Source organism: Erinaceus europaeus, chromosome 1, assembly GCF_950295315.1.
Source record: "Erinaceus europaeus chromosome 1, mEriEur2.1, whole genome shotgun sequence".
Taxonomy (NCBI): Eukaryota; Metazoa; Chordata; class Mammalia; order Eulipotyphla; family Erinaceidae; genus Erinaceus; species Erinaceus europaeus.
Genome location: NC_080162.1, coordinates 52,239,687 through 52,264,827, shown reverse-complemented (window position 1 = coordinate 52,264,827; position 25,141 = coordinate 52,239,687). Strand labels below are relative to the sequence as shown.

At 41.5% G+C, this 25,141-nt stretch overlaps 1 protein-coding gene across 15 annotated transcripts in view; it reads right to left on the bottom strand.

Annotated features, from left to right (window-relative positions):
- RIN2 (Ras and Rab interactor 2) overlaps positions 1-25,141 on the bottom strand; it is a 235,161-nt gene that overhangs the window by 25,587 nt on the left and 184,433 nt on the right. For all 15 annotated transcript variants that reach the window (XM_060185988.1, XM_060185955.1, XM_060185963.1 and 12 more), the window contains 3 exons: positions 19,787-19,859; positions 11,911-12,002; positions 7,324-8,493 (listed from right to left, as the gene is read on the bottom strand). In XM_060185988.1, coding sequence (XP_060041971.1) covers positions 7,324-8,493; positions 11,911-12,002; positions 19,787-19,859 — 1,335 coding nt within the window. The remainder of the gene's footprint in view (positions 1-7,323; positions 8,494-11,910; positions 12,003-19,786; positions 19,860-25,141) is intronic.

The following is a 25,141-nucleotide window of genomic DNA, read 5'->3' as shown; positions in this document are numbered from 1 at the left end:
AGTCACATGGACTAGATTAGAAGTGAAAGTCGTAAATTCCAAGTCGATCAAGGACTTGGATGTCAGACCACAAACTATCAGATACTTAGAGGAAAATATTGGCAGAACTCTTTTCCGCATAAATTTTAAAGACATCTTCAATGAAATGAATCCAATTACAAAGAAGACTAAGGCAAGTATAAACCTATGGGACTACATCAAATTAAAAGGCTTCTACACAGCAAAAGAAACCACTACCCAAACCAAGAGACCCCTGACAGAATGGGAGAAGATCTTTACATGCCATACATCAGACAAGAGTTTAATAACCAGCATATATAAAGAGCTTGCCAAACTCAACAACAAGACAACAAATAACCCCATCCAAAAATGGGGGAAGGACATGGACAGAATATTCACCACAGAAGAGATCCAAAAGGCTGAGAAACACATGAAAAAATGCTCCATGTCTCTGATTGTCAGAGAAATGCAAATAAAGACAACGAGGAGATACCACTTCACTCCTGTGAGAATGTCATATATCAGAAAAGGTAACAGCAGCAAATGCTGGAGAGGGTGTGGGGTCAAAGGAACGCTCCTACACTGCTGGTGGGAATGTCAATTGGTCCGACCTCTGTGGAGAACAGTCTGGAGAACTCTCAGAAGGCTAGAAATGGACCTACCCTATGATACTGCAATTCCTCTCCTGGGAATATATCCTACGGAACCCAACAAACCCATCCAAAAAGATCTGTGTACACATATGTTCTTAGCTGCACAATTTGTAATAGTCAAAACCTGGAATCAACCCAGGTGTCCAACAACAGATGAGTGGCTGAGCAAGTTGTGGTCTATATACACAATGGAATACTACTCAGCTGTAAAAAACGGTGACTTCACCATTTTCAGCCGATCTTGGATGGACCTTGAAAAATTCATGTTAAGTGAAATAAATCAGAAACACAAGGATGAATATGGGATGATCTCACTCTCAGGCAGAAGTTGAAAAACAAGATCAGAAGAGAAAACACAAGTAGAACCTGAACTTTAATTGGCGTATTGTACCAAAGCAAAAGACTCTGGGGTGGGTGGGTGGGGAGAATACAGAACCAAGAAGGATGACAGAGGACCTATTGGGGGTTGTATTGGGAAATGTTATGCATGTACAAACTATTGTATTTACTGTTGAATGTAAAACATTAATTCCCCAATTAAAAAAAAAAGAATAGGAAAACTATCAGGGGAGGGGATGGGATACAGAGTTCTGGTAGTGGGAATTGTGTAGAGTTGTACCCCTCTTATCCTATGGTTTTGTCAGTATTTCCTTTATAAATAAAAAAAAAAAGATTAAAAAAAAGAAGTAAAAGTCAAGGTTTCAATCTTTTCTGGTTGCATACACACTTCTCTGACTACATTTTTCCAAATGGCACTTATCTAAATGTCAGATAATAACTTGGAGTCTTAAATCATACTGTGAATTAAAACTTTTTTTGGGGGGAGGAGGGTGGTGCATCCATTTAAGCACACATAGAACTAAGTGCAAAAAACCTGCACAAAAGCAAGGATTGGGGTTCAGCCCTCACTCCCCATCTGCAGGGAGGTCCACTTCAAAAGCGAGCAGTGAAGCAGGTCTGCAGGTTTCTTTCTCTCTCCTCCCCTCTAACTCCCCCTACCCTCTCTGTTCTATGGAATAAAATGGGAAAAAAATGGCTACCAGGAACAGTGGATTTGTAGTGCTGACACTAAGCCCCAATGATAACCCTGGAGGAGAAAACAAACAAACAAACAAACAAAACCCAACTTTTTTTTTTTTTGAAAAGGCACATTAGATGTTGAAACCTGAACTAGACTAAAATACCTATCTAAAGCAAAAATAGTTATATAACTGCTCCTAGGGGCCATTGTTGTTGTTGCTGCTGTTGTTGTTAGATAGGATAGAGAGAAATTGAGAGAGGAAGGGGAGATAGAGAGAGGGAGAGAAAGACAGACACCTGCAGACTTGCTTCACCACTTGCGAAACCATCCCCCTGCAGGTGGGGAGCCGGAGGTTCAAACTGGGATCCTTGATCCAGTCTTTGCATTTCGCACTACGTGTGCTACTGCCTGGCCCCCTATTTATTTATTTTAACGGGAGAGACACAGGAAAAGAAAGAGAGAGACAGACACTAGAGCACTGCTCTCAGGGCCTCAGGAAAGAATTTTTTTTTTTTTTTGCATAACCATTATGCTATCTCTCCAGCCTTCTTTTTTTTTTAATTCTTTTTAAATTTATTTTTTATCTTTTTTATATTGCTTATGGATTTATTTTGTTTATAGAGACAGAGAGAAATTGAGAGAGGACGGGGAGATAGAGAGAGAGACAGAGAGACACCTGCAGCCCTGCTTCACTACTTGTGAAGCTTTCCTTCTGAAGGTGGGGACCAGGTACTTGAACCTGGGTCCTTGTGCACTGTAATGTATGCACTCAACCAGGTGCGCCACTGCCTGGCCCCCTCTCCAGTCTTCTTATACATGCTATGCTCTCTGATGTCTAATGACGCTTCAGTGTCATATCTCTATTAACCAAAATTACATGTAAATATATATACTCTAAAGCCAGAGCACTGCTTAGCTCTGGCTTATGATGGTGTGAGGACTTTGGATCTTCAGGCATTGAAGCAGATGCTGTTTACCCCCACCCATAAATAAATATTTTATTTGAAATAGGTCAGAATTGAGTTTAAATATACTTTCTCTTCAAGTTATTTAAAATACTCTTCATAAAAATACTTTTTGATGTAAAGCAATTAGAGAAATCAGATAATTTTTTTTTACTACTGATTTTCCTATATTACTGATAGTCTATGCCAAGCAATTTGACTGAAGTAGAAAATCTGGGGGTTGCTAGCATGTCTAAAGTTGGAGAAGTTGTTCTTGAAATAAGGCTTGAAAACAGAGGAGATTTCCCAAGATTAGTATCAAATCAGAAATAAAAATCCTTTCACTTTAATACAATGAAAAGAATAACCACAAAAAAATGCAACAAGTTCTGCAAAGTAGAGGTTTCACTACCAACATTTTAAAACCAATTTCTTTCCATTGGCTGAAAAAGATAGAAGATTGGTATGTTGTGAAAACAGCAGTAAGGGATGCATGTTCGACTAATGAGTAGTGTCTTACTCTGTCTAAACTTTATGGGGTAGAAGACCTGCAATGAGTATACTTCACTCTGCTGAAGATTCCACTAATCCCAGGGCTCTGAGCAAGACCCAGCATCTGTTTGTTCTCCTGTATACACAACTTTGGAAAGGGGGTTGTTGGGGGGCGGCTGGGGGGTTGCTGAGAGAATTGCTGTTCAGAAAAGGAAACAGAAGTCTGTGGCCTTAGAGTGAACACAGCTGGCTCATAGGGCAGCTCATCACATCTCACCCTCTTTGGTTTCATTCTTCAACCAGGAGAGCCAAGCTGATCTTAGTCTACTAATAATTATTCATGAATCTCTAAATGTCAAGGGTTGATTTTGGGGGTGGGAGGGGAGATGTAGTGGTGGAGGAGTGGGGAGGGCTTTGAGCAGTTTAAGCAGAATTCAAATTCTCCACAATAGGGCACAACCATTTGGTGTGTCCATTTTGCATTTTAGAGATTGACTAATATTTTACACTTACCTAAAGGTTGGTGACAGGAGCAATGGATAAAGTGACAATAGGTAAGAAAGATAGGATCTTATTTTTAATTAAATTTCCTCTCTGCAACTGAAGAATCATTCTCTATAGATTGATTAGCACTATCTCCATATACTAAAGGGCTATACATGCATTCAACTATCCATTTTTTCACATGTGAATAATGGCTCTAGTCCTACAATGACATGTCTCTTTTAACTTTCTTGATTTCAGGAGTTTCTAAATCTACACTTTAAATTTGAATTTCTGTCTCCTGGTTCAGTATTATCTCCTTCACAATTTGTAGGAAAGAAGAAAGAATAATTTTTTTTTGAGACAATCCCAGTTGGCATTCTTGAAAAGCCTTGAGAGCATTAGTAGACACCTGTTTGGGATAAGTTTGAAGCTTGGGATCCTGAGGATGGCATTCAAAGTGAGTTATATTCTCACTGGAAGTAGGATGTAGTGGGAGTGAGTAGAGAACTGAGAGAGGAAGAGGGTGTGTGTGGGGGGAAAGAGAGAGAGAGAGAGAAAGAGAGAGAGAGAGACCTAATTCCAGGCTTCCTTCTTTATAGATATAGAACCTCTCAAGATAAACATTTTAGCCTCTGTTCCTGCTTGCACAAATGTACCAACCTTGAACTGAGTACAACTTTAAAAGAGTGTATTAACAAATCCTTTGTAAACCAGTTAGCCCTTTATAAGAACCTGTAAAAACAAGAAAACTAAACAGGGTACACTGTGCCCAGAGGGAGAAGGTAGGGAAAGCATGCTGACACACATTTTGGGGAGATGACAAAATATACCTCTGAGATAACAACTAATTCATAGAACATCATTTCCTTAATAAAATTGTTAACAGAATCTGTAAGATACAACTAAGTAGAGTAAGTCCATTGCGGGGTGTGTGTGTGTGTGTGTGTGTGTGTGTGTGTGTGTGTGTGTGTGTGTGTGAGATCTAGTGACCTGCATATTTAAAGGCACCTTTCTAATAGTCTGGGTCACTTCTTGCCCTCCAAGTTGGCTTGTGGTGAATTTCTTGGATTCACTTCTGTTCTGGCTCAACTTCCTCTTAGTTTCAAAAGCCCACTACTTTCACTGTACTTTTAATTTTTTTGCCTCCAGGGTTATTGCTGGGGCTCAGTGCTGCACCACAAACCCACTGTTCCTGGAGACTATGCCCACCCCCCCACCGCCCCACTTTTGTTGCCCTTGTTGTCTTATTATTGTTATTGATGTCTTTGTTGTTGGATAGGACAGAGAGAAATGGAGAGAGGAAGGGAAGACAGAGGGGGAGAGAAAGATAGACACCTGTAGACTTGCTTCACCGCCTGTGAAGTGACTCCTCTTCAGGTGGAGGGCTCGAACCAGAATCTTGACGCTGGTCCTTGTGCTTCATGCCATGTGCGCTTAATTCGCTACGCTAACGCCCGACCCCCTCATTATACTTTTAAAATGAGTTATGGTTTCATTGAAGAATCAACAGATTTAATGAAATACCTACTTTAATGTAAAAGTTAAAAAAAATACAATGAATAAAAGGTGAGGTAGTGTTTAGGAAGGCCACACACACACCTCCATGGAAACTTTTAGTCTGAACTGCCCTAGCCAAGCAATTCAATCTGCTATTCCAAAACTGAGTAGATTTCTGCATGCAAATAACAGTAGTAAGGTTTTGATTCCCACTGAAGTTCAGACAATGCATCTGCTCTTAAGTTGCTGGTGTGACCTTGGGACACAGAGGTTTACCTGGCAAATCCCTGCTTTCTCTATTCTTCTTCTTCTCCTTTTTTTTCTTTTTTTTTTTACATTTTTTATTATCTTTATTTATTTATTGGATAGAGACAGCCAGAAATAGAGAAGGAAGGGGGAGATAGAGAGGAAGAGAGACAGAGAGATACCTGCAGCCCTGCTTCACCACTTGTGAAGCTTTCCTCCTGCAGGTGGTGACCAGGGGCTTGAACCCAGGTTCTTGTGCAGAATAACATGTGTACTCAACCAGGTGCACCACCACCCACCTCTGCATTCTCTGTTCTACAGGAGATGCTTCCTGCGTGAGGCCAGGCCCCCACTGAGACTGCTTGTACGGTCTGCCTGGCTAAATCATGGGCTCCAAGGATGTCGTGTTTCAAAAACTGCATCCTTCAGGAGAAGGAAAGTGTATGTTTTTGATCAATGTTTTGGTAGGGGCTCAGAGCTTTAGCACAGAAGACAAGGAAGGCCCTTGGTCCTTTGGGAGGCTTCTTCCTGTGGGCTGCTTGGCAATGGGCTCCACATAGCTGACAGCTGACATCAGCTACTGCCCAGTTTCCCCACCCTGGTCCCTAAGAGGAAGTGTCTTGGGCAGGATTGAGGCCCTTGTATTATTAAGTGTGAGCTGATCTCACCTGAGTGGGTAAAAGCAGGTGGAAGTTGGTGGGCTAGGGAGAGAGGTGGCCTGCAGGGTGTTTTGCCTTGTAGAAGTCTTTGTCATCTCCAGTTTGGAAGCACATCCCAAGGGCACATTCCTTCCTGCCTTTCTCTCCAACAACACCCCTTCTAGCCCCGCCCCATCAAACTGGGCTCAAGCCACAAGAAAACAAACAAGACTGTGATTCCTTTGTGAGCAAAATCAAAGAGCAGCTGAAAGTCACTTAAAGGAGAAAAAACAAGGCAGAAGAGAGTCCACCCTCTACCACACAGTTTACTACTTTTCCACAAACAGACCCAATCAATAAGAAGACATTTGGGTTTCATTTTAAGAACGGCCTGGAAATATCTGGTAGCGCTTTTCACCTCTGCTCAGGGAGTGAGGTCTCTGAAAGTAGCTTTTCAGGGTTAACCTTGTGAAATTAAAAAAAAAATATATATATATATATCCCTTCAACAGTCTCACCCTGGAAAAAAAAGACTCCTTGCCAGATTCAAAATTTTCTTGGCCAAGGTATTAACAACAAGTCAGCCCTTTCATGAGATTAGAAAAGTATTTGCCTTTGAATTCAGGGAAAATACCTTTCATGTGATTGCCAAACTGTGTTATTTATTTGAAAGATGCACAAAATAAGCTTAACTTTTTTTTCTCCAAAGGTGTGCTCTTAGTAAGTCCTGTGGTATTGGGTGAGGACGGCACATTTTTGGGAGAAGGGTGAAAAGGTGGGAGTCCCACAGGGCTTCTGAATGTCCATCATGTGCTCACAGAGCTGGCCCTTCCTTGATCCATAGGTGTGTTCACTATGGAAATGCACCCAGGTGCATGGCATCTAAAGGTGTACAGCCCTTCAAAGAACTAAGCAAAACAAAATGCCACTGCCTCTCAGAAGAAAGCACAGGCACACAGCCCACACAGTCCACAGAGACACATTAACTGAGTGCTCAGTAGATCTGTCACACACACAGTACAGATGCGGGAGGGCAGCCAACCCCTGAGAAGGCAAACTCATGCCCAGATGGGACCATTTGGAGGTCCTCATCAATCACTCCTCCAAACCACTAGCCTAGCAGCCCCGTGGGGGTAGAATGTGAACCTACTTTTAAGAAACCTTTTTTTTTTTTTAAATCTGTTTCTACTAAAATTAGGAGAGTGAGCAGAATGACCTCTGCTTTTGATCTCTGGCAAAAGCTTCATCCAAAATAGCCATCACAGCAGCAAAGTCCTATAAGAGCACAACAATTTTTATATTAGGGTATGGGACAGTGGTGGGGGGAGGCAAAATGGGTCACTTACCTATCTGATCTTCAGGGATTAGTGACTCGATGGGGGGGTCCAGTTCTGAGCTCTGGGACAAATAGTTCTTCACCTGGGTCATGAACTGCCGGATGGTCTGCAGCAGGTCAGTGCTGGACATGTGGCACTCCTTGTTCTCCTGCAGAAAGCTCACATAGTCCTGCACCAGGCAGCCAAAGTAGGTGCACTTGTCCCGGGACAGCTCTGCGATCCTCCTGACCATGCGCTTCTCCGGAGTCATGAAGGAGCTGAATACCCCACTCATTTTTCGGAGCTGGGACTTGACGAGCTTGGGCAGCACAAAGTTGCTGTTCCTCTTCTTTTTGGACTTGATGGGGGGGGCCATAGTCTCCTGGTCACTTTCCCCTTCATAGTCCTCCAAGCTGCTGTTAGTGTCCGCCTCGTAGCCAAACAGGGGCATGCTGCGGTCGAACTCCAGCGAGTCGGAGGAGGAAGTGGAAATGCTCATGTCGCTCAGTCTCTGTCTGCCTCCATGCCACAGGGGCTGTGATTCAGAGCTGGCAGGCTGGGCCCTTGTGCAATTCTCCGGGGCTTCTGCAGGCGGGGCTCTACCTGGATTGCCAGCTGTGCTAGACTCCGGCTCCAACTCCAGCTCTAGCTCGAGCTCCAACCCTGGCTCCAGGCTGGGGTGAGGCCGGCCACCGGTCAAGGTCTTTGCGCTGTTGCCTTCTGCTTCAAGAAAAGAAGCCTGCTTCTTCAGGCGGGGTGGAGGGATGGGGGTTGGTTTCGTTCCAAGCAGAGCTACGTTCCCATGTTTGTTATGGTTGACTGTTTCTGGCATGCTCTCTTGGGCTGCAGTCCTGGACAGCTGAGGGCTTGTGTGCAGACTATTAATAGTGGGTGGCGGGGGCCTGGGTGGAGGGGACCGAGGCCGCTCAGTGCCATTCGCGTTAGGATTCCTTGTGCCGGGCCGTTTCAGGCCTCCACAGAGGTCCTGGCTGTGCACTTTCAAGAAAAGAGGATTAATAAAACACAGGGCTCCGTTGGTCTGGCTGCACTCCAGCTCTGAAGGCGTCCTGGTTTTTATAGAATGCACTCCATTTATAAGGCAGAGCTGACGTGAGGCAGGACAAACACCGTCTGAGGAGAGAGGCCTATGGGGAGGTGGAGGGTTTGGGGGTTTGTTGTCAGCTGGAGAGCTCCAAAAATCTGAAAGTCATTACCAGTGAACACAAGAATGTAAATACAGTACTCGGGCCATTCCTGAACAAATTTTAAAAAGCATGACAATACATGAAGGGGGAAGTACCACACTTGAGTATGTTGTTGTTTTCCTTTTTATTTTCTTTTATCCCCCCTCCACCCCCAGCCCTTTTTTATTTTCTTTTTTTTTTAAATTTCTGTTTCTTTTTGGCTCAGTTTTGTTGTTATTTTTTTTTTAATATTTATTTATTTATTTCCTTTTTGCTGCTCTTGTTTTTATTGTTGTTGTAGTTATTATTGTTGTTGATGTCATTGTTGGATAGGACAGAGAGAAATGGAGAGAGGAGGGGAAGACAGAGTGGGGGAGAGAAAGATAGACACCTGCAGACCTGTTTCACTGCCTGTGAAGTGACTCACCTGCAGGTGGGGAGCTGGGGGCTGGAATCAGGATCCTTACGCCAGTCCTTGTGCTTTGTGCCACGTGCGCTTAACCCGATTAACCTGCTGCGCTACCGCCCGACTCCCTTTTTTTTTTTTTAACTGCATTCTCTTACTAGAAAGGTTAGAAACGTGGGCTCCAGAAAGGCTCTAGGAATTTTTACCTTCAGTGCCTTGGCCAACATACAATACCAGCCCAGGCTCTTTATAGGTGAAGGGGAAAAAAAAAAAGAACTGAAATCATTACATTATAAGCTCAGAAGGTCATCAGGCCTTCTAGGCTTGTTGGAACACAAAAAAACAAACAAACAAAAAACCAGCCTACCAACTAAACAAACAAAAAACCTACCCAGGTTCACCTACAAAGCATCCTGACCTTTCCCCATCAATTCTTTTGGTGATGGGGGTGAACTGGGGTTCCTTCCACAAAGGAACCTAAAGTTTGCCTTTAATGGTTAGGACTGGCAGCTGTGTCTGAGGAATGTTGTGCAATCTGCTTGGGGCTTTACACATTCAGCATTAAAACCTCAAGTGGGAGAAAAATATACTCATGAGTCCCATCAGGGGAAAAAAAAAAAAAAAGAAAATCACAGCAAACTTATGCAAATGTGAAGTGCAAGTTCAGCCATTTATATTTGTAGTTTACTTCCAATCCCTTCCCAAATTCAAGAACTTCCTCACCATGAATAGATACTTAACACTCTTGGTAGTGGTGCACACTGCTTACTTCATCTCCACAGCTAGTGTGCAGATGGGTGTCAGTATTTCATATAAGTAAAGGAAGGCAGTAGTAAGGGTAAGTGTCCATTGCTTTTTTTCCACTTGGAAATAAGTTTTTCTCTCTCTATGATTCTGCCTTGCTGCTTTTGGCTAAAACGGTCAGCACATGAGGAACTGGGTGAGGACCACATCTGAAGCCCTTGTCCTGCTTTGAATGTAAAACCTGCCTCATGTTGGCCTTCTAGCCACCTGCTTTCTCCAGTTCTCTCTAAGCTTCTTTCTAGACTCAGTAGTTTCCTGTAGCTACTGAGCAACTGAAATTCAACTAATGACAGAGGAACTCAATTTTAGATTTTAATATAACAAATAAGCTTATTTATTTAACCCATTGTTTTAAGTTAAAAAAAACTGATTCTCAGTTCAATTACTGAAGATTTTAAGACAGATTTGGAAGTTAGTTCTGTGAATATGCTTTTCAACTGCAAATTCACTGAACTCTCAATACAGATGATAAATTTCTGACAGAAATTTAGTGTCTGAATAGAAATGTGTTGCAAGGACAAAATACATGAATTCCAATAGTGCAGTATAAAAACTACAATATTCCACCAATTTTCTAAAAATATTGATCACATCTTGAAAGTAGAATGCTTCTGATGTAATAGAGCAAAATATAACATTGACTAGTGCCTTTTGGATTTGTTTTAATGTGCAGATTAAAAACATTCTAAATTGCATATAAATGTATCTCTATATGTCAGCTGGGCACCTTAATGGAAACGTTTCTATTTCTACCAGGTGCTTCCTAGACTTGTACTGTAACGATTATAAGACTATAAGGATTAGAACCCTTAGTTTACATTCATGTGTTTTTCTCACAGGGACTTGAAATGCCTGTAGTGAGAAGGAGGAAGAAGGCCATTATTAAACCTTGAGCCACTGCTGTGGAACACAGGGGCCCTCCAGAAATACTAGTTGATTAAACAAATAAATGAGGCACAGAACTTTTTAAAGTGTTGTCTCTTCAAAATAAATAATGTACACTTCACTAATTATGAGTTGAGTATATTAATTAACCCTTATTAGCTTTTGGTTAGTAGACACCAGAGTAAGCTCATCTTGCCTCTGTCTCTGCAGAGCACAAGTACTGTCCAGGATACCTCGGACCTAACTGCTTAGCAGGAAGAATACACTGATGACTGAACCCATACTTACATCCTCAAGAGTCCTACAACCTAGTTGATGATATCCAGTTAAATTCTGGGAATGTTTTACATTCTCTATGAAGGCATGTAAAACTCAATCACAAGATACAGCATAACTTTTTATCAGGGACATTATCAAAGTCATGATATTTTTACCAGGATTATTTTTCCCAACCCTATACTCAACTGCCCATCCAACAGATCTTTGATACAAGGGGCAATTATTGTAAAGCAATGTAAGTTTCAGAAGGGGCTCTAAAGATATTACAAGGCTTCTTCTCTATGAGTGATGCAGGCTTTCCTGGAAATAGCACCCCATTGAAAACAAGTTCTTTAAAATTAGAAAAAAATAGGACAAAGGTCGAAAGCATGGATGAAACTGGATGAGCTGTATTTCCTCATCCATTATTAACCTCTGTCTAGCAGTGTGGTAGTGAGTTGAGGGGGTCTTTTCAAAAGGGCAGGAGGGGGAAGTAAATGCCCAGCTGGCCCAAGCAAGGATACATAGCACAGCAAGGAATGTGGTCCAGGACTGGAATCAAACAGAGAGGAAGTGAGACAGATGTTCTCCTAGAAGCTTGTGCTATCAAATTCCTCCAAGTATAGACACGGTCAATATCCCTGTGTTCTCTAAAACCCAAGCACACAAGATGTGTACGATGCCAGATTTCGTTTCCACCAATCACTGTGTTTTCTGAGTGAGATGCCATGGAAAGGAAAGACTTGACATATCGAAATGCGCAATGCATTAGGACTTTTTTTTTTCCCTTTTTTGTATGTGGGGGGGTGGGTAGCCCAAACGCATTTGATGGGAGATAGTGGGGAGATGTGAAGGCTACCCAGGTAAACTCAGGCCCTCTCTCTTAGAGGGTTTCATCCAATATTTGACCAGGAAAAAGCCTAAAAGGGGATGCGATTCAGGGCCCTCATGGACATGAAGTCTGAGTTTTGCCATGGAGCTGTGGGATTATCTTTGATTTAACTATGTATCATTATTCAGCCTAAATCAACTCTTCAAAGATTCATTTCTGAAGAAAACAGGGCAGGATCACCCACTTACTTAGTCCCAGCTGGGCTAGTTCTTCAAGTTGAGTCTCAGTCTTGGCTGTTGAAATGGCATAAGGCAACTTCAAGGTAAATGGCAGAACATCCCTGATTTTCAAAGAAAGAGAGAACATATATTTAGATGACATATATGTCTTATTTTCACCTCTTCCTTTAATTTCCATCTTAGAGATATTTTAAACAATTCAAATGTCCTAAGTGGATAACCAGCAGAAACTTTTCTGGTGATAGAACTCCAGGGTTACTATGCCTGTCTCTATTTATCACACTTGGGAATGTCTGAGAGATAAGTTTTCATGGTTTCAGTATCTGAAGTGAGGACCAAACCCCCCTACTGGGTAACTAAAATGTATCAGAGTCTATTGGAATCACTTACAAAGTTGGCAGATCTATCATTCATTAAAAATGTTATGGGGGGTCGGGCTTTGGTGCACTCAATTAAATGCACATATCACCAAGCACAGGGACCCAGCTTTGAGCCCTGCTCCTCATTTGCAGAAGGTATGTTTCACAAGTGGTGAAGGGGGTCTGCACATGTCTGTCTTTCTCTCTCCCTCTCTGTCTCCCTAACCCTTTAAATTTCTCTCCAATCTGTCAAATAAAAAATAAAAAAAAAAAAGAAAAGGAAAAAATGGCTCCTGGGAGCAGCGGATTCGTTCTGCAGGTACTGAGCCCCAGCAATTATCCTGGTGGCAATTAAAAAAAAAAGTTGGGAGTGGGGTGGTAGCGCAATAGGTTAAGTGCACATTGTGCAAAGAGCAAGCACTGGCGTAAGGATCCCGGTTTGAGCCCCCGTCTCCCTGCCTGCAGGGGAGTCACTTCACAGGAGGTGAAGCAGGTCTGCAGGTGTCTATCTTTCTCTCCCCCTTCTGTCTTCCCTTCCTCTCTCCATTTCTCTCTGTCCTATCTAACAATGATGGCATCAGCAACAACAACAATAACTACAACAACAATAAAAAACAACAAGGGCAACAAAAGGGAAAATAAATAAATAAACAAATATATTAAAGTTATGTACTAATTTTCTAGATGTTCTATATTGGGCTCCAAATCCCTGAGCTGGAATGTGTAACCCTACAGTAAGGTAGATTAGCCCATTGCATTGCACACAGCAGGCAGGTTCTTAGTGAATGTTTCAGTGAATTTACTTGTGGCATCATTTAGTTAGAGCTCACGCATTAGCCTTTGTGTGCTCCAGAGAAACCTTCTTTGCATTAAGGTAGTGATTCTCTAGCGGCAGTATGCACATGAATCTCCTGGGCTCTTGTCATAATGCACACGCTCTGATTCAGGAGTGTGTGCATATTCAATAAGATTGATGATTCAGAATTTCTGCGAAGCTCTCAGGCAAAGCTGTAGTCCCTGCTCCAACCACCCTCTGAATAGGGAAGCAAGTGTATAGGTTGAATATGCAACAACCCTGCCAGTAAGCTGCATGCCACCATGGTAGACTGACAAACATAACATACATCCCCAGAATCACAAAGCAATATATTCAACAGGAAGGAGATGAATTGGTACTAGAGCCCTGCCACAGCCAGGGCACAGTTACAACTGGAAAAAACATGGATCATTATCTCTTCCTTTCTTAGAAAGGACAAAGGTAGACTTAACAAACATTTGCCTAGTTTCTTTTTTTTTCTTTGAATTTATTTTATTTTATTTATTTTTTCCCTTTATTGGGGGATTAATGTTTTACATTTGACAGTAAATACAATAGTTTGTACATGCATAACATTTCTCAGTTTCCCATATAACAGCACAACCCCCCACTAGGTCCTCTGTCATCCTTTTTGGACCTATATTCTCTCCTCCCACCCACCCCAGAGTCTTTTACTTTGGTGCAACATACCAACTCCAGTTCAGGTTATGCTTAGTGTTTTCTCTTCTGATCTTGTTTTTCAACTTCTGCCTATGAGTGAGATCATCCCATATTCACCCTTGTGATTCTGACTTATTTCACTTAACATGATTTCTTCAAGCTCCATCCCAGCCGGGCTGAAAATGGTGAAATCACCATTTTTAATAGCTGAGTAGTATTCAATTGTGTATATATACCACAACTTGCTCAGCTACTCATCTGTTGTTGGACACCTGGGTTGATTCCAGGTTTTGGCTATTACAAATTGTGCTGCTATGAACATGGGTATACACAAATCTTTTTGGATGGATGTGTTTTGTTCCTTAGGATATATCCCCAGGAGAGGAATTGCAGGGTCATAAGGTAGGTCCATTTCTAGCCTTCTGAGAATTCTCCAGACTTTTCTCGACAGGGGTTGGGCCAATTGACAAGCCAACGAGCAGTGCAGGAGGGGTCTTTTGTCCCCAAAACCTCTCCAGCATATTTTGCTACCTTTTTTGATGTATGACATTCTCACAGGAGTGAAGTGGTATCTCCTTGTTGTCTTTATTTGCATTTCTCTGACAATCAATGACTTGGACAGAGCATTTTTTCATGTATTTCTTGGCCTTTCAGATCTCTCCTCTGGTGAATATTCTGTCCATATCCTCTCGCCATTTTTGGATGGGGTCATTTGTTTTCTTGTTGTTGAGTTTGGTAGGCTCTTTATATATACATTTTTTTTTGGTTATTAAACCCTTATATGATGTATGGCATGTAAAGGTCTTTTCCTTTCTGTGAGGGGTCTGTTTGTTTGGATATTGCTTTCTTTCGCTGTGCAGAAACTTTTTAGTTTGATGGAGTCCCATTGGTTTATTCTTGCCTTCGTAATTGGATTCACTTCATTGAAGATGTCTTTAAAATTTATGCGGAAAAGAGTTCTGCCAATATTTTCTTCTAAGTACCTGATAGGTTCTGATCTAACATCCAAGTTATTGGTTCACTTGGAATTTACTTTTGTGTTTGGTAAAATATAGTGGTTCAGTTTCATTCTCCTACATGTTTCAACCTAGTTTCTTAAAAAGGGTTAATACTGATGCTCTTAGCACTATCGAATTCCTCAAAGGACTTGCCTAATACAGGCACTAAGAATGTGTGTTTAGAATAAGTGAATGTAAATTCAGTAACAGTGGTGACTTATATGAAAGGGGATGTATTTTCTCAGTAGTGGGATTGATTTTGGAAAGAATCATTCATTCATTTATCAAATGTTTCTGGCCATCAGAGATGTGTGGGATACTGTTCCAAAAGCCAAGACTATAACAGTCAAAGGTCCCTGCCTACATGGTGCTTCATTACAGTAGATATAGACAGCCATTAAGCAAATATGCAACTTAGACAGTATGAGATGAGGATGTGTGCCATGAATAAACATTAAGTGCAAAAGATGAGTAAATCATATTCAAGTGAGAGAGTTGGTCAGAAAAGGCCCCATAAGTAAATAACATTTGACAGAAGATATTAAGGTATATAGAGAGTAAATTAGGTATGGAAGAACACCCCAGGGAGAGGAAGCAGAAGGTACAAATGTCCTGGGGTTGTAGAAATTCTGGCATATGAATAGCATTAGCATTCATAAGCTTAGGGATGAGGGACAAAACTTGGAAATTCTGCCTGCATTTCTGTCAAACAAGGTGCACTGACTAGGTAAAATTGGACAACTTTCTAGGTCAAATTAGATTAAACCTGGATGATTGGAGAAATTTGGGAAGCTTGAACCTATTGATGATAAAATGCATATAGGAACTTCAATGACAAAAAATAAACACAACAAGAATAAAATGTAATGGTGTCACAAATGTTCTAATGTGCTGCACACATAATGCTAGGAGCAGGTGATCAGGAATCTTCTTTCCTGAGTGTTGAGTTTGGACCATCTTCGGCTTCCATCAGATCCTTTCGCCTGTCCTGAAATTTCCAGAACCCCTCCATCTGCCCACATGCATATGCTCTAAATCAAGTAGGAGGACTGACCACCTGCAGGGGAAAGCAAGGTTTCTAATAACAGCTCACTGACCCGAGCAATGATCCGGCTATAATCTCAGATGAAGACTGGTAGGACCCAGAACTTCATAACAACAAAGCATCATGCAAAGATGATTGTCTGGCTATGTCAACTTAATTAAAATCCACTTTCTTTATACAACTTGAGGGAAAAGCCACACACAGCAAAACCCAGTTTTGACCTTGCCCAGTGCAATTCCTAGAGCCTAAACATCACATGGTTAGTTTGAGGGTTTTCTTAATAACATATATGCTAGGGAACCACACCTGTCATTCGTTAATAACTAGTTTTAGGCTTTGATCTACTAGAAAATTAGATGTTGTGTACGAGTCCTGTCCTGCTATGTCAGCCAAAGGTTGAAACAGCATCATTTCCTTGCTCAAGAGTGTACACACACACACACACACACACACACACACACTTCTTCTCACCTACACCCTACTCTGGAAAAGGGTTCTAAACCTCCAGCAACAGACAAAATAAAGCCATTGCCTTAGGAATAAATATTTTGCTGAAGAGTTTCTGTATCAGTATAGGTTAGATTTTTTTTTAAATTTCACAGTCCATCATATTTCTAAAGGAGAGAAGATTAATATTATTGAGTACCTACTGTTGCACTGCACCAAACATTTAATCAGTAGGATTTATGGGAGAAAGTGTCCTCATCTCCCATTCCAGAGACCAGAGACACAAGATGGCACAGACAGGGAGGTTCCTGACACCCACTCTCAGAGCTACTATGGGATGAAGTGGGCATGGGAACCAAGTATGCAGGCATCTCAAGGTCTGTACAGCTGTGTAGTATATGGGTTTTTGCATCAAAGAAGATTGGGGTTCAAGTCCCACATCTGTTGCTTGGTTAAACGATGTGAGAAAGTTAATGTCTTTATGATTGTGGTTTCAGGGTTGCTTTGAGGCTCAGAAATAATGTATGTTCAGTGCCTAGCACAGATGTAGGAATCCCCTGAAAGGTAACAGTATTTTCCCCTAGCCCCTTGATACAGTCAAAGGACCAGTAGCATATGTCACAACAGCTAGGAACTTTGGAAAACAGACTCTTCAAGCACTATCCCAGACCCACTCAATCTGTACTCTAAGGAAATCCCAGGTGGTTGTTATGTTCACTAAAGCCTAAAAGACAATGCTTTATGCTATACTGATTGCACCAAACTGACAGAGAGCTATGAGGCACTGGCAGTCAGGCTTGTATTACTATTTGTATTCATGGCTATACTTTTCAATGTGCCTTTTTGATGTGGCAAATCACATGCTGACTGATCCAATATTCTCTAGTACAGTATAAATATGCATATGCATGCTGTATGAATACCAAAGCTGACAGCCCAATATATTCAGGTAGTTAGAGTCAGCTAAAACATTTTAAAATGTTTTGTTGAGGTTGGGTCAAAGAAATGACTAATGGCTATAAACAGAGATTTTGGTAAATGAGTGACAGTGTGAAAGAAGGAACAAAGTCATCAAGAACTTTTGCATTTGAAAAAGAATCTCAGGCTCCTCTAGTCACAAAAAGTCAGCACTGAAATATTTTGGAAAATATTTTATATTGGTATCATCCTTTTATCATTCTTTTTATCACACACCAGTGACCTCCAAGTATTTTATCATCTCCAGTTATAGAATAAACCTGGACAGCAAGCATTCCTGTCTTTGATGAACACTGAGGGGACAGATCATACCTTTTGTGAGCTGCTGCCAAATACTATTTGTGGGAGTAGTAATGTTTTATAACAATAGTCCAGTCCTCACCAACAAGTCAACTATAAAGTGTAGACACAGGTCAACTTTACCTCTGACCAGCATGGTAATATTGAGATTCACTCCCAGGAACTGGGGACCCTGAACCCAGCCCAGGTGTGGGATTCTGGGAATGATGAGCAGTTTCTACACTTATCCTCCCCTTGTTCCCAGGCACTTCCTCACATTGGTGGGGTAGCCACCAAGTCTAAGTAGGTGGCACTCCTTCACCCCATCGCTAGCCTACTTAGGGATTCTGGTTTATTTCAAGTGAAGCCTTTGGTTTCTTCCTACTGGTAAGCAACACTTTTCCCCCAAAGTGCATCTCCTCCCTGAGGGCAGTGATTGTTGGTTTTTGTTGACCCAGTGATCTACAGAAGTAAAAGGCTGGGCATCTGGCCTCAGAAGGGTCTGGTCCAAGAGGCACAGAGATGTCTACCTTCGTTTTTGAGAAATAGCGGAAGCCTTAGTTAAGACAAAATAAGTCAAACTCAGATTAGCTCCTCGGCCTGAGTGTGAGGGTTGTCAGAAGTGACATTTGGAAACAGCCCCAGTAGCATATGTCCACTATGTTAAACTGTAACAGACAGAAAAACAAACCAGTGCTCTGTAGGGACAGGGTTTTGATTCCTGTTGTTAAAATTCGGTGGCCTCTAGCTGCCCGGGCTAGCTTCACGGGCGGGTAACAGAGACGACCAGAGACATACGGCTGGGCAGGGAAGCTGTATTTCTTTATTCACGAACAACGATTCATAAACTAAGATAAACTAATCACCAAACAGGACTCTGCTGTCTCTTTGCGGCGGCGCAAGCACTCTCTCTTACTCCGGAACTCAGGAACCCCTCTCGCAAGCACTCTCTCTAACTCCATAACTCTCCAACTCTGGAACTCAGGAACCCTGAAACTCTCTTACTCTGCAACTCTCCAACTCTGGAACTCTGGAACTCTGGAACTCTGGAACTCTCTGCTGCCTCTTTGCCCCTGCGGGCGGCACCCAGCACTCTCTAACTCTGCAACTCTCGAACTCTGGCGGGGGTCCCTAGGGGCGGCCCGCGAAACTAACTGGACTGATCCAATTCTCTTGGTGGGGGAGAACTAGAACCCAATGTAAAGCATACAACAGATTCCTTTTTTTTTAGATTTTTTTTTTAATTGAAGGGATTAATGACTTACAGTCAACACTAAGTACAGTTGTTGGTATATGTGTTAAATTTCTCAGTTTCTTGCAGAACACTCTCACTTCCCATCTAGGTACTCCACCATTGTGCACCAGGACCTAAAAGCATCCCCACCCACCAAAAATTTTTTTTTAAAGAAAGCATTCTAGGGGGGCAGGCTATATAGCACATGTGGTAGAGTATACACATTAACATGCATACAGACCCGGGTTTAAGCCCCTGGTCCCTACCTTTAGGGTGGTCAACCTTCCCAAGCAGTGAAGCAGTCTCTCTATCTCTCTTTTTCTCTATCTACAACTTAAATCTCAATTTCTGTCTATATCTATATATTTTTCCCCAAAAAGGGGAAAATAATTTATAGATGTGGTAGATTCATTGGGAAGGCACCCAGCCCAATCAACACCCTGGCTGGTGGTGAAAGAAAGGAAGAAAGAAATAAAGAGAGGGAGGGAGGGATGAAGGACTGAAACTTTTCCACAGCTTACACTCTCTGCTGACACGTGCTAATATTGTAACTTTGGGCTTAACTTTTTGTTGACTAAAAAAGTCACTTTAATTTTGAAAAGGACATGAACACACCTGGTATATGACTTATGGACTGGGTGAAGGAAGCCACATTTCTAGACCATATTGCACTCTTCAGAGAGTTTTTTGAAACATTATCAAGCAACTTTAAATTTCTTATTCTTGTTTTATGAGTCCTTTCTATGTGTGCAATGTGCAGGTCAATGTGCCAACAAGTGTGTTTCCCATTTGGTGGGACTGGGTGAAAGAAGCCCTGGGAGTAGCTTCCAGAAAACAATCATCTTAATGAAAACTTATATCAGGAAGCATGAGAATAGTTGTTTTGAACTTAAGTCTAGCACGTGGGACTTAGTGACTATTTTACTTTACTTATAAATATTATTTGCTTTATTTATGTCCCTTCTAGGAAGGTCTAGTAGGCAGTGAACTTCCCAGACCACTTTGTCCTGATTATATTACACTTCCAAGAAAGTGCCTGAAATCGTAAGAGACTTGAAGAAGCCTTACCTGCTGATGCAGTAGAATGCCACAAGCCGGAATAAATCTGCAAAACTGATTCCTGAACCTTCCAGAGAAAAGGCTGGAAAAAAGAAATTATGGAAACCCATTGAGTGTCCATGAGAATGCATAAGGCCTCTAAATGATGCCAGCTGCGTGCATAGAACCACCTCAGTGCTTTCAACCAGCTGTGCTACTTTAACAGAACCAGCTTCAGGGAAGATGTCTGTCTGTCTGTTAGATAGAAACCAACCAGTGAGTGACTGATAGTCTAGGCGTTCAGCTCCTGACTTAATCAGAGTTCATGCCCCACTGCTTGGTAAACAGACCAGCACACATTAGAATGGCACAACCACCTTTGCAAAAGTTTCAGAACTCAAAGTTGGGTAGGGGTCAAGGGGTTGGTTTGATTGCAGAGGTCAGAAGCCACACACAGGGCTGGAGAATACTACTGCCTCACTGCTCTTGAACATCCCAAGATGGACCTCCTGATCCATATTCCTCTTTGCTTAAACTGACTGCTTCCAGAAAAGACACTGGCAGAAGAGAAGCAAAGCCTGGTGGATAACACAAGGTTCCTATAAATCACCTTTTGGTTAAACTCAAAATGAAGAATTCTACTAATTCTACCAATTCATGCAGAGTGTTCTCCCTCCCAGTGTAAAGGTTTCCCAATGGAGAAGAAATGGTCTTGCAAGATGATGTGCGATTTTGTACATATTCCTGATGGGGAAACAGTGAATGGTTTGGTTTCAAACACTGTATTGTCCAAATATTCCTCAGACCATCTCAACTTAAACAATACTCACATGGTCATTCTTCCACTAACATTCCAAATAAGCTCAGCTTTGTAAAAAGTTCCTCATGCTCTCAATCTGATGACATTTCCTCTTTTTTGTAACCCTCCAAGCCCTCATTTGAGCCACTCACTTTGCATTATCTTTACCTACTGAGTATTTCTGTACCTCCATGTATACCTCATCACACATACACACAGAAACAGAAACACACTCAGGCACCATGAATAGGTTAATGTCACTGAGTCCTAGTTTTCTTATTTGCAAAGAATAATAATGCTTCCCTCATTTCCTAGGAGAGCAGTAATGAGAACTGAACTTAAAAACATAAATAAGGGAGTTGGGCGGTAGTACAGTGGGCTAAGCGCACGTGGTGCAAAGACCAGCAGAAGGATCCTGGTTCGAGCCCCCGGCTCTCCATCTGTAAAGGAGTCCCTCCACAGGTGGTGAAGCAGGTCTTCAGGTGTCTATCTTTCTCTCCCCTTCTCTGTTTTCCCCTCCCCTCTCCATTTCTCTCTGTCCTATCTAACAATAACAACATCAAGAACAACAACAACAATAACTACAATGGCAATGAAAAATAAGGGCAACAAAAGGGAAAATAAATAGAAAAAAACCCCAAAAACATAAATAAAAAAGAATGTCATTTATATAAATCTTAGGTGGTGTTTTTTTTTTTAAATATTATTTATTTTGGATAAAGTCAAAGAGAAATTGAGGGAGGAAAAAAAGATCAGGAGAGAGAGACAGACAGACACCTGTAGTAATGTGTCATTACTTGTGAAGCTTCCTCTATGCAGCTGGGGACAGCAGCTTGAACCATCGACCCTGCACACTGTAATGTGCTCAACCAGGTACACTACTGCCCAGTCCTTCGGTGGTGTTTTTATTACCAAGCCACACTTTCCAGATGAGATGACACCATGGGTAGAACAATATTTAAGCATGAAGTCAAAAGTTTGAGCTCTGGCACCAACACATGCCAGAGTGATGCTCTGGTCTCTCTCACATGCTCTGTCTCTCCATATCTCTTACTAATAAATCATTTTTAAAACTGCAAGATAAATTGTGTCATACTGAGTCTTTCCTCTTATAATCCATCTCAATTCATAGAAAAGATAAGCCCTGGGCTAGGTGGTGGTGCACCTGGTTGAGTACACATGTTACAATGTGCAAGGATCCTAGTTCGAGCCCCCAGTCTCCACCAGCAAGGTCACTTTTACTTGTCTTTAAAGGATTCAAGAAGTGATATGGTCTTAACAAAACTGGAGGAAAACACTTGAGTTATGGCCCTGGCAGTGGCACACCTGGTTGAGTGCAAAGGATACCACTTGCAGAGGGAGTTTCATGAACAGTGAAGCAGGGCTGCAGGTCTCTCTCTCTCTCTCTCTCTCCCCCTTTTCTCTCAATTTTTCTTGTCTTTATCCAATGAATAAATCAATCAAAAGAAAATAAGTGGCTAGGTGGTGGTATACCTGTTTAAGTGCACACATTACAGTGAACAAGGACCTGGGTTCAAGTTCCCTGTCCCCACTAGTAGGGGGAAAGATTCACAGGTGGTGAAGCAGGTCTTCAGGTTTCTCTCTCTCTCTCCCTCCCTATTTCCCACTAAATTTCTTTCTGTCCTATCAAGTAAAATAAAGTTTAACAATAAAATATTTTTTTAAAATAAGGAAAAGGAGAAGGAAGGGAGGAGGAGAAAGAGAAGAAGGAGAAGGAGGAGAAAAGAAAATGCTTTAGGTAGGAGAGATCTAAGAGGAAAGTTTCCACACATGCTAACTGTACTTATCATAGAAGGTGAAGGGAGAGGTTTCCAGACTCACACATCATGGTTAACTTTAGGTATTAGAAAGGACTTAAAAGCCTGCTAGATCTATTACTTCTTGGCTTGCAGACTTTCATAAATGACTTGATACTCAGAATTGCCTTTTTTTCACTTAATAGTTATTTAATGATCTCATAACATTTTAAGTCATGACTCTACTCAGTGTGTTGTATGAAGAAGTCACACTAATCAAGGTTAAAAGCAGACCACAAGTGTTTACATTATACAAGTTTATGAGGCTGTAAAGATTGTGACAATAGACAGAAAGGAAATTCTATTTATTGCAAGGAGATCTTCATTTCAACTTTTTCCAGCCAATAGCACATAAAACCCATGAACCTTCAGCTTATTACCTGTCACCAATCTATTCTCTGCAAGGAACTGGAATATGTTCTTGTACTGCTCACTCTGTGGCAGGATTACTTCTTTGTATTCTGGATGCTCAATTACAATACCAGTGCAAATTTCTTGTTAAACATACTCACTAGTTTCTTTTTGTCATAATCATCAATTATCCCTTAGACAGCAGTAAAGGTCTGCTGTTTTCTGTTTAATCATGTATATTTGCTGTGGGAGATTTTTACCCCTGAATGCTTTGGCTACTCATGATAGACTCTTTCTTTTTTCTCTTTCTCAATATCAGAGAGATAGAGTAGGATGGAGAGACACTACAGAATTGCTCCAACACTGGTGAAATTTCTCCTGTGCAGTTGCTCCCACTCCTGGGTCTATACCCAGGCCCTTGAGCATGGTAAAATATGTGCTTTACAGTGTGAGCCATCTCTCTACCTCTGGATCATTACGTGGGTATAATCCTCAGTGTCAGCAGAAAGTAGGTTATCACCACCCTTTCTAGCATCATCAGAGAATGGAGGTTCTGAATATCGGGCATACCAGATGACTCTTTCTCTTCTTGAAGGAAAGGTGGAGGAAGGAAAAGGTGAATTGGTGGTGGTGGTGATGGGGCGCGAATGGGTGGGGAGATGCTGAGCTTCAGGATGGAGAAGGTCTGATGGGGAGTGATTAGAGTCTACCTCTCTATCTTTAAAATGGGATTGGGAGTGGGGAGGGTGATCAGCAGAAAAAAGCTCTCTTGGAGCTATTGCAGTGTAGATGACAAAGGTTAGAGCTGGAACCCCACCACAATGAAGGAAGTTTATGTACTGTGGTTTCTGTTCCACCCCTATTCCCCTACCTTTCTGTTTCTATCTGAAAAAGTCAGAAGTGGTGAAGCCCTGGAGATGACCACCTCCTTTAAAAAAATGAATGAATGAATAAAAACATTGTCAATAGATAAATCTTGAAAAAAGATTATTAAAAAAAATTTTTTTCAATAACCAGCTAGGCCCTTAATTGCCACCCCCCCTTTTCTTCTGTTCTTAACTTCTCTGGGACTGTCACCAGGTTGCTGAACAGATGAAGTAATAGGTATCTTACCAGTTATTTTCCTTTTGTTCATCCCAGATTAAGTATTTACGTCTTTTTTTCTTTTTAATCAATCAATCATTTCTTTTTTTGCTAAGGGAGAGTCTGCTTTAATTACCACAGAAAGTAGACAGATGCCAATAGAACATTCCAACTCAGGTCCTACTATGTTCATCAGGGTACAATGCATCACACGCTTGCCTATACTTGTGTTCTAGGTCTAGGGAATCTCTCTCTCTTTTTTTTTTTTTTGGAGGGCTTCATTACAACTCTGAGTTATCTTGGCTTTAGATGATTCTATCTGTAGAAGGCCTTCACAAGTGTTATCCCATTTTCCACCCTCTCATTTCAAACCACAGACTAAGGAAACAAGATAAGATGAATATAATTAGAAAACCTTTAAGTGTCTGAAGAAGAAGCTCAGGAGGGAGAATGCAGGATTTGCATGTGCGAGGTCCTAGGTTCAATCCCTAACACCAGTAGTGGTGGTGGTGCTCTTGTCTCTGTTTAAATCAATTTTTTTCTGAGAAGTATAAATAAAGAAACTATTAAATCTAAAATTAGTAGGACAGACACTTGTTCTGCAGAATAGATGGGTGTAGATATATAATGAGTTTCTCTCACTGCAGTGAGGACAAAGTCATCACCAAGACACTGAAGGCTCAAATAGACTAGCCTTCTATTCCCAGGAACCACTTTTTAAAAAAAAGTTCTGTTGTTATTTTGGGGGCTAGGTATTGAAATAACTACATCGGGAGAACATTGGTCTTGGATGCCTAAGGTTCCCGATTTGATCCCCAGTGCCATATGAGTGGCTCTCTGACTAGCCTCTCTCACTAACTCTCTGTCTTATACAAAAACCTATTTTTTGAATGGAAAAAAATGTGTATTCACACACACAAACACACACACACACACACACACACATATAGTTGTAATAATTGGGGTAGCTTGTTCAGGTAGAGATTCAGAGATAGAAAGAGACAGGGATAAAGACACCAAAACATTGAATCTTGCCTTATGATGAGGGATGGGCTAGAACACTGTAAGCACACTATCCAAGTGAGTTATCTTGCTGGCTCATGCTCAATCTTGCTGGCTCAATAAATAAGTGTTAAAAAAAAAAAAAGAAAGAAAAGGAGGGGGGGAGGCAATTAAATGTACCTTCCGCAGCCAGGTGGTGGTGCACCTGGTAGAATGCATATGTTACAATGTGCAAGGACCGCATTTCAAGCCCCTGGTCCCCACCTGCAGAGGCAGCCTTCATGAGCCATGAAGCAGTGCTGCAGGTGCCTCTCTTTCATTACTCCTCTTCTT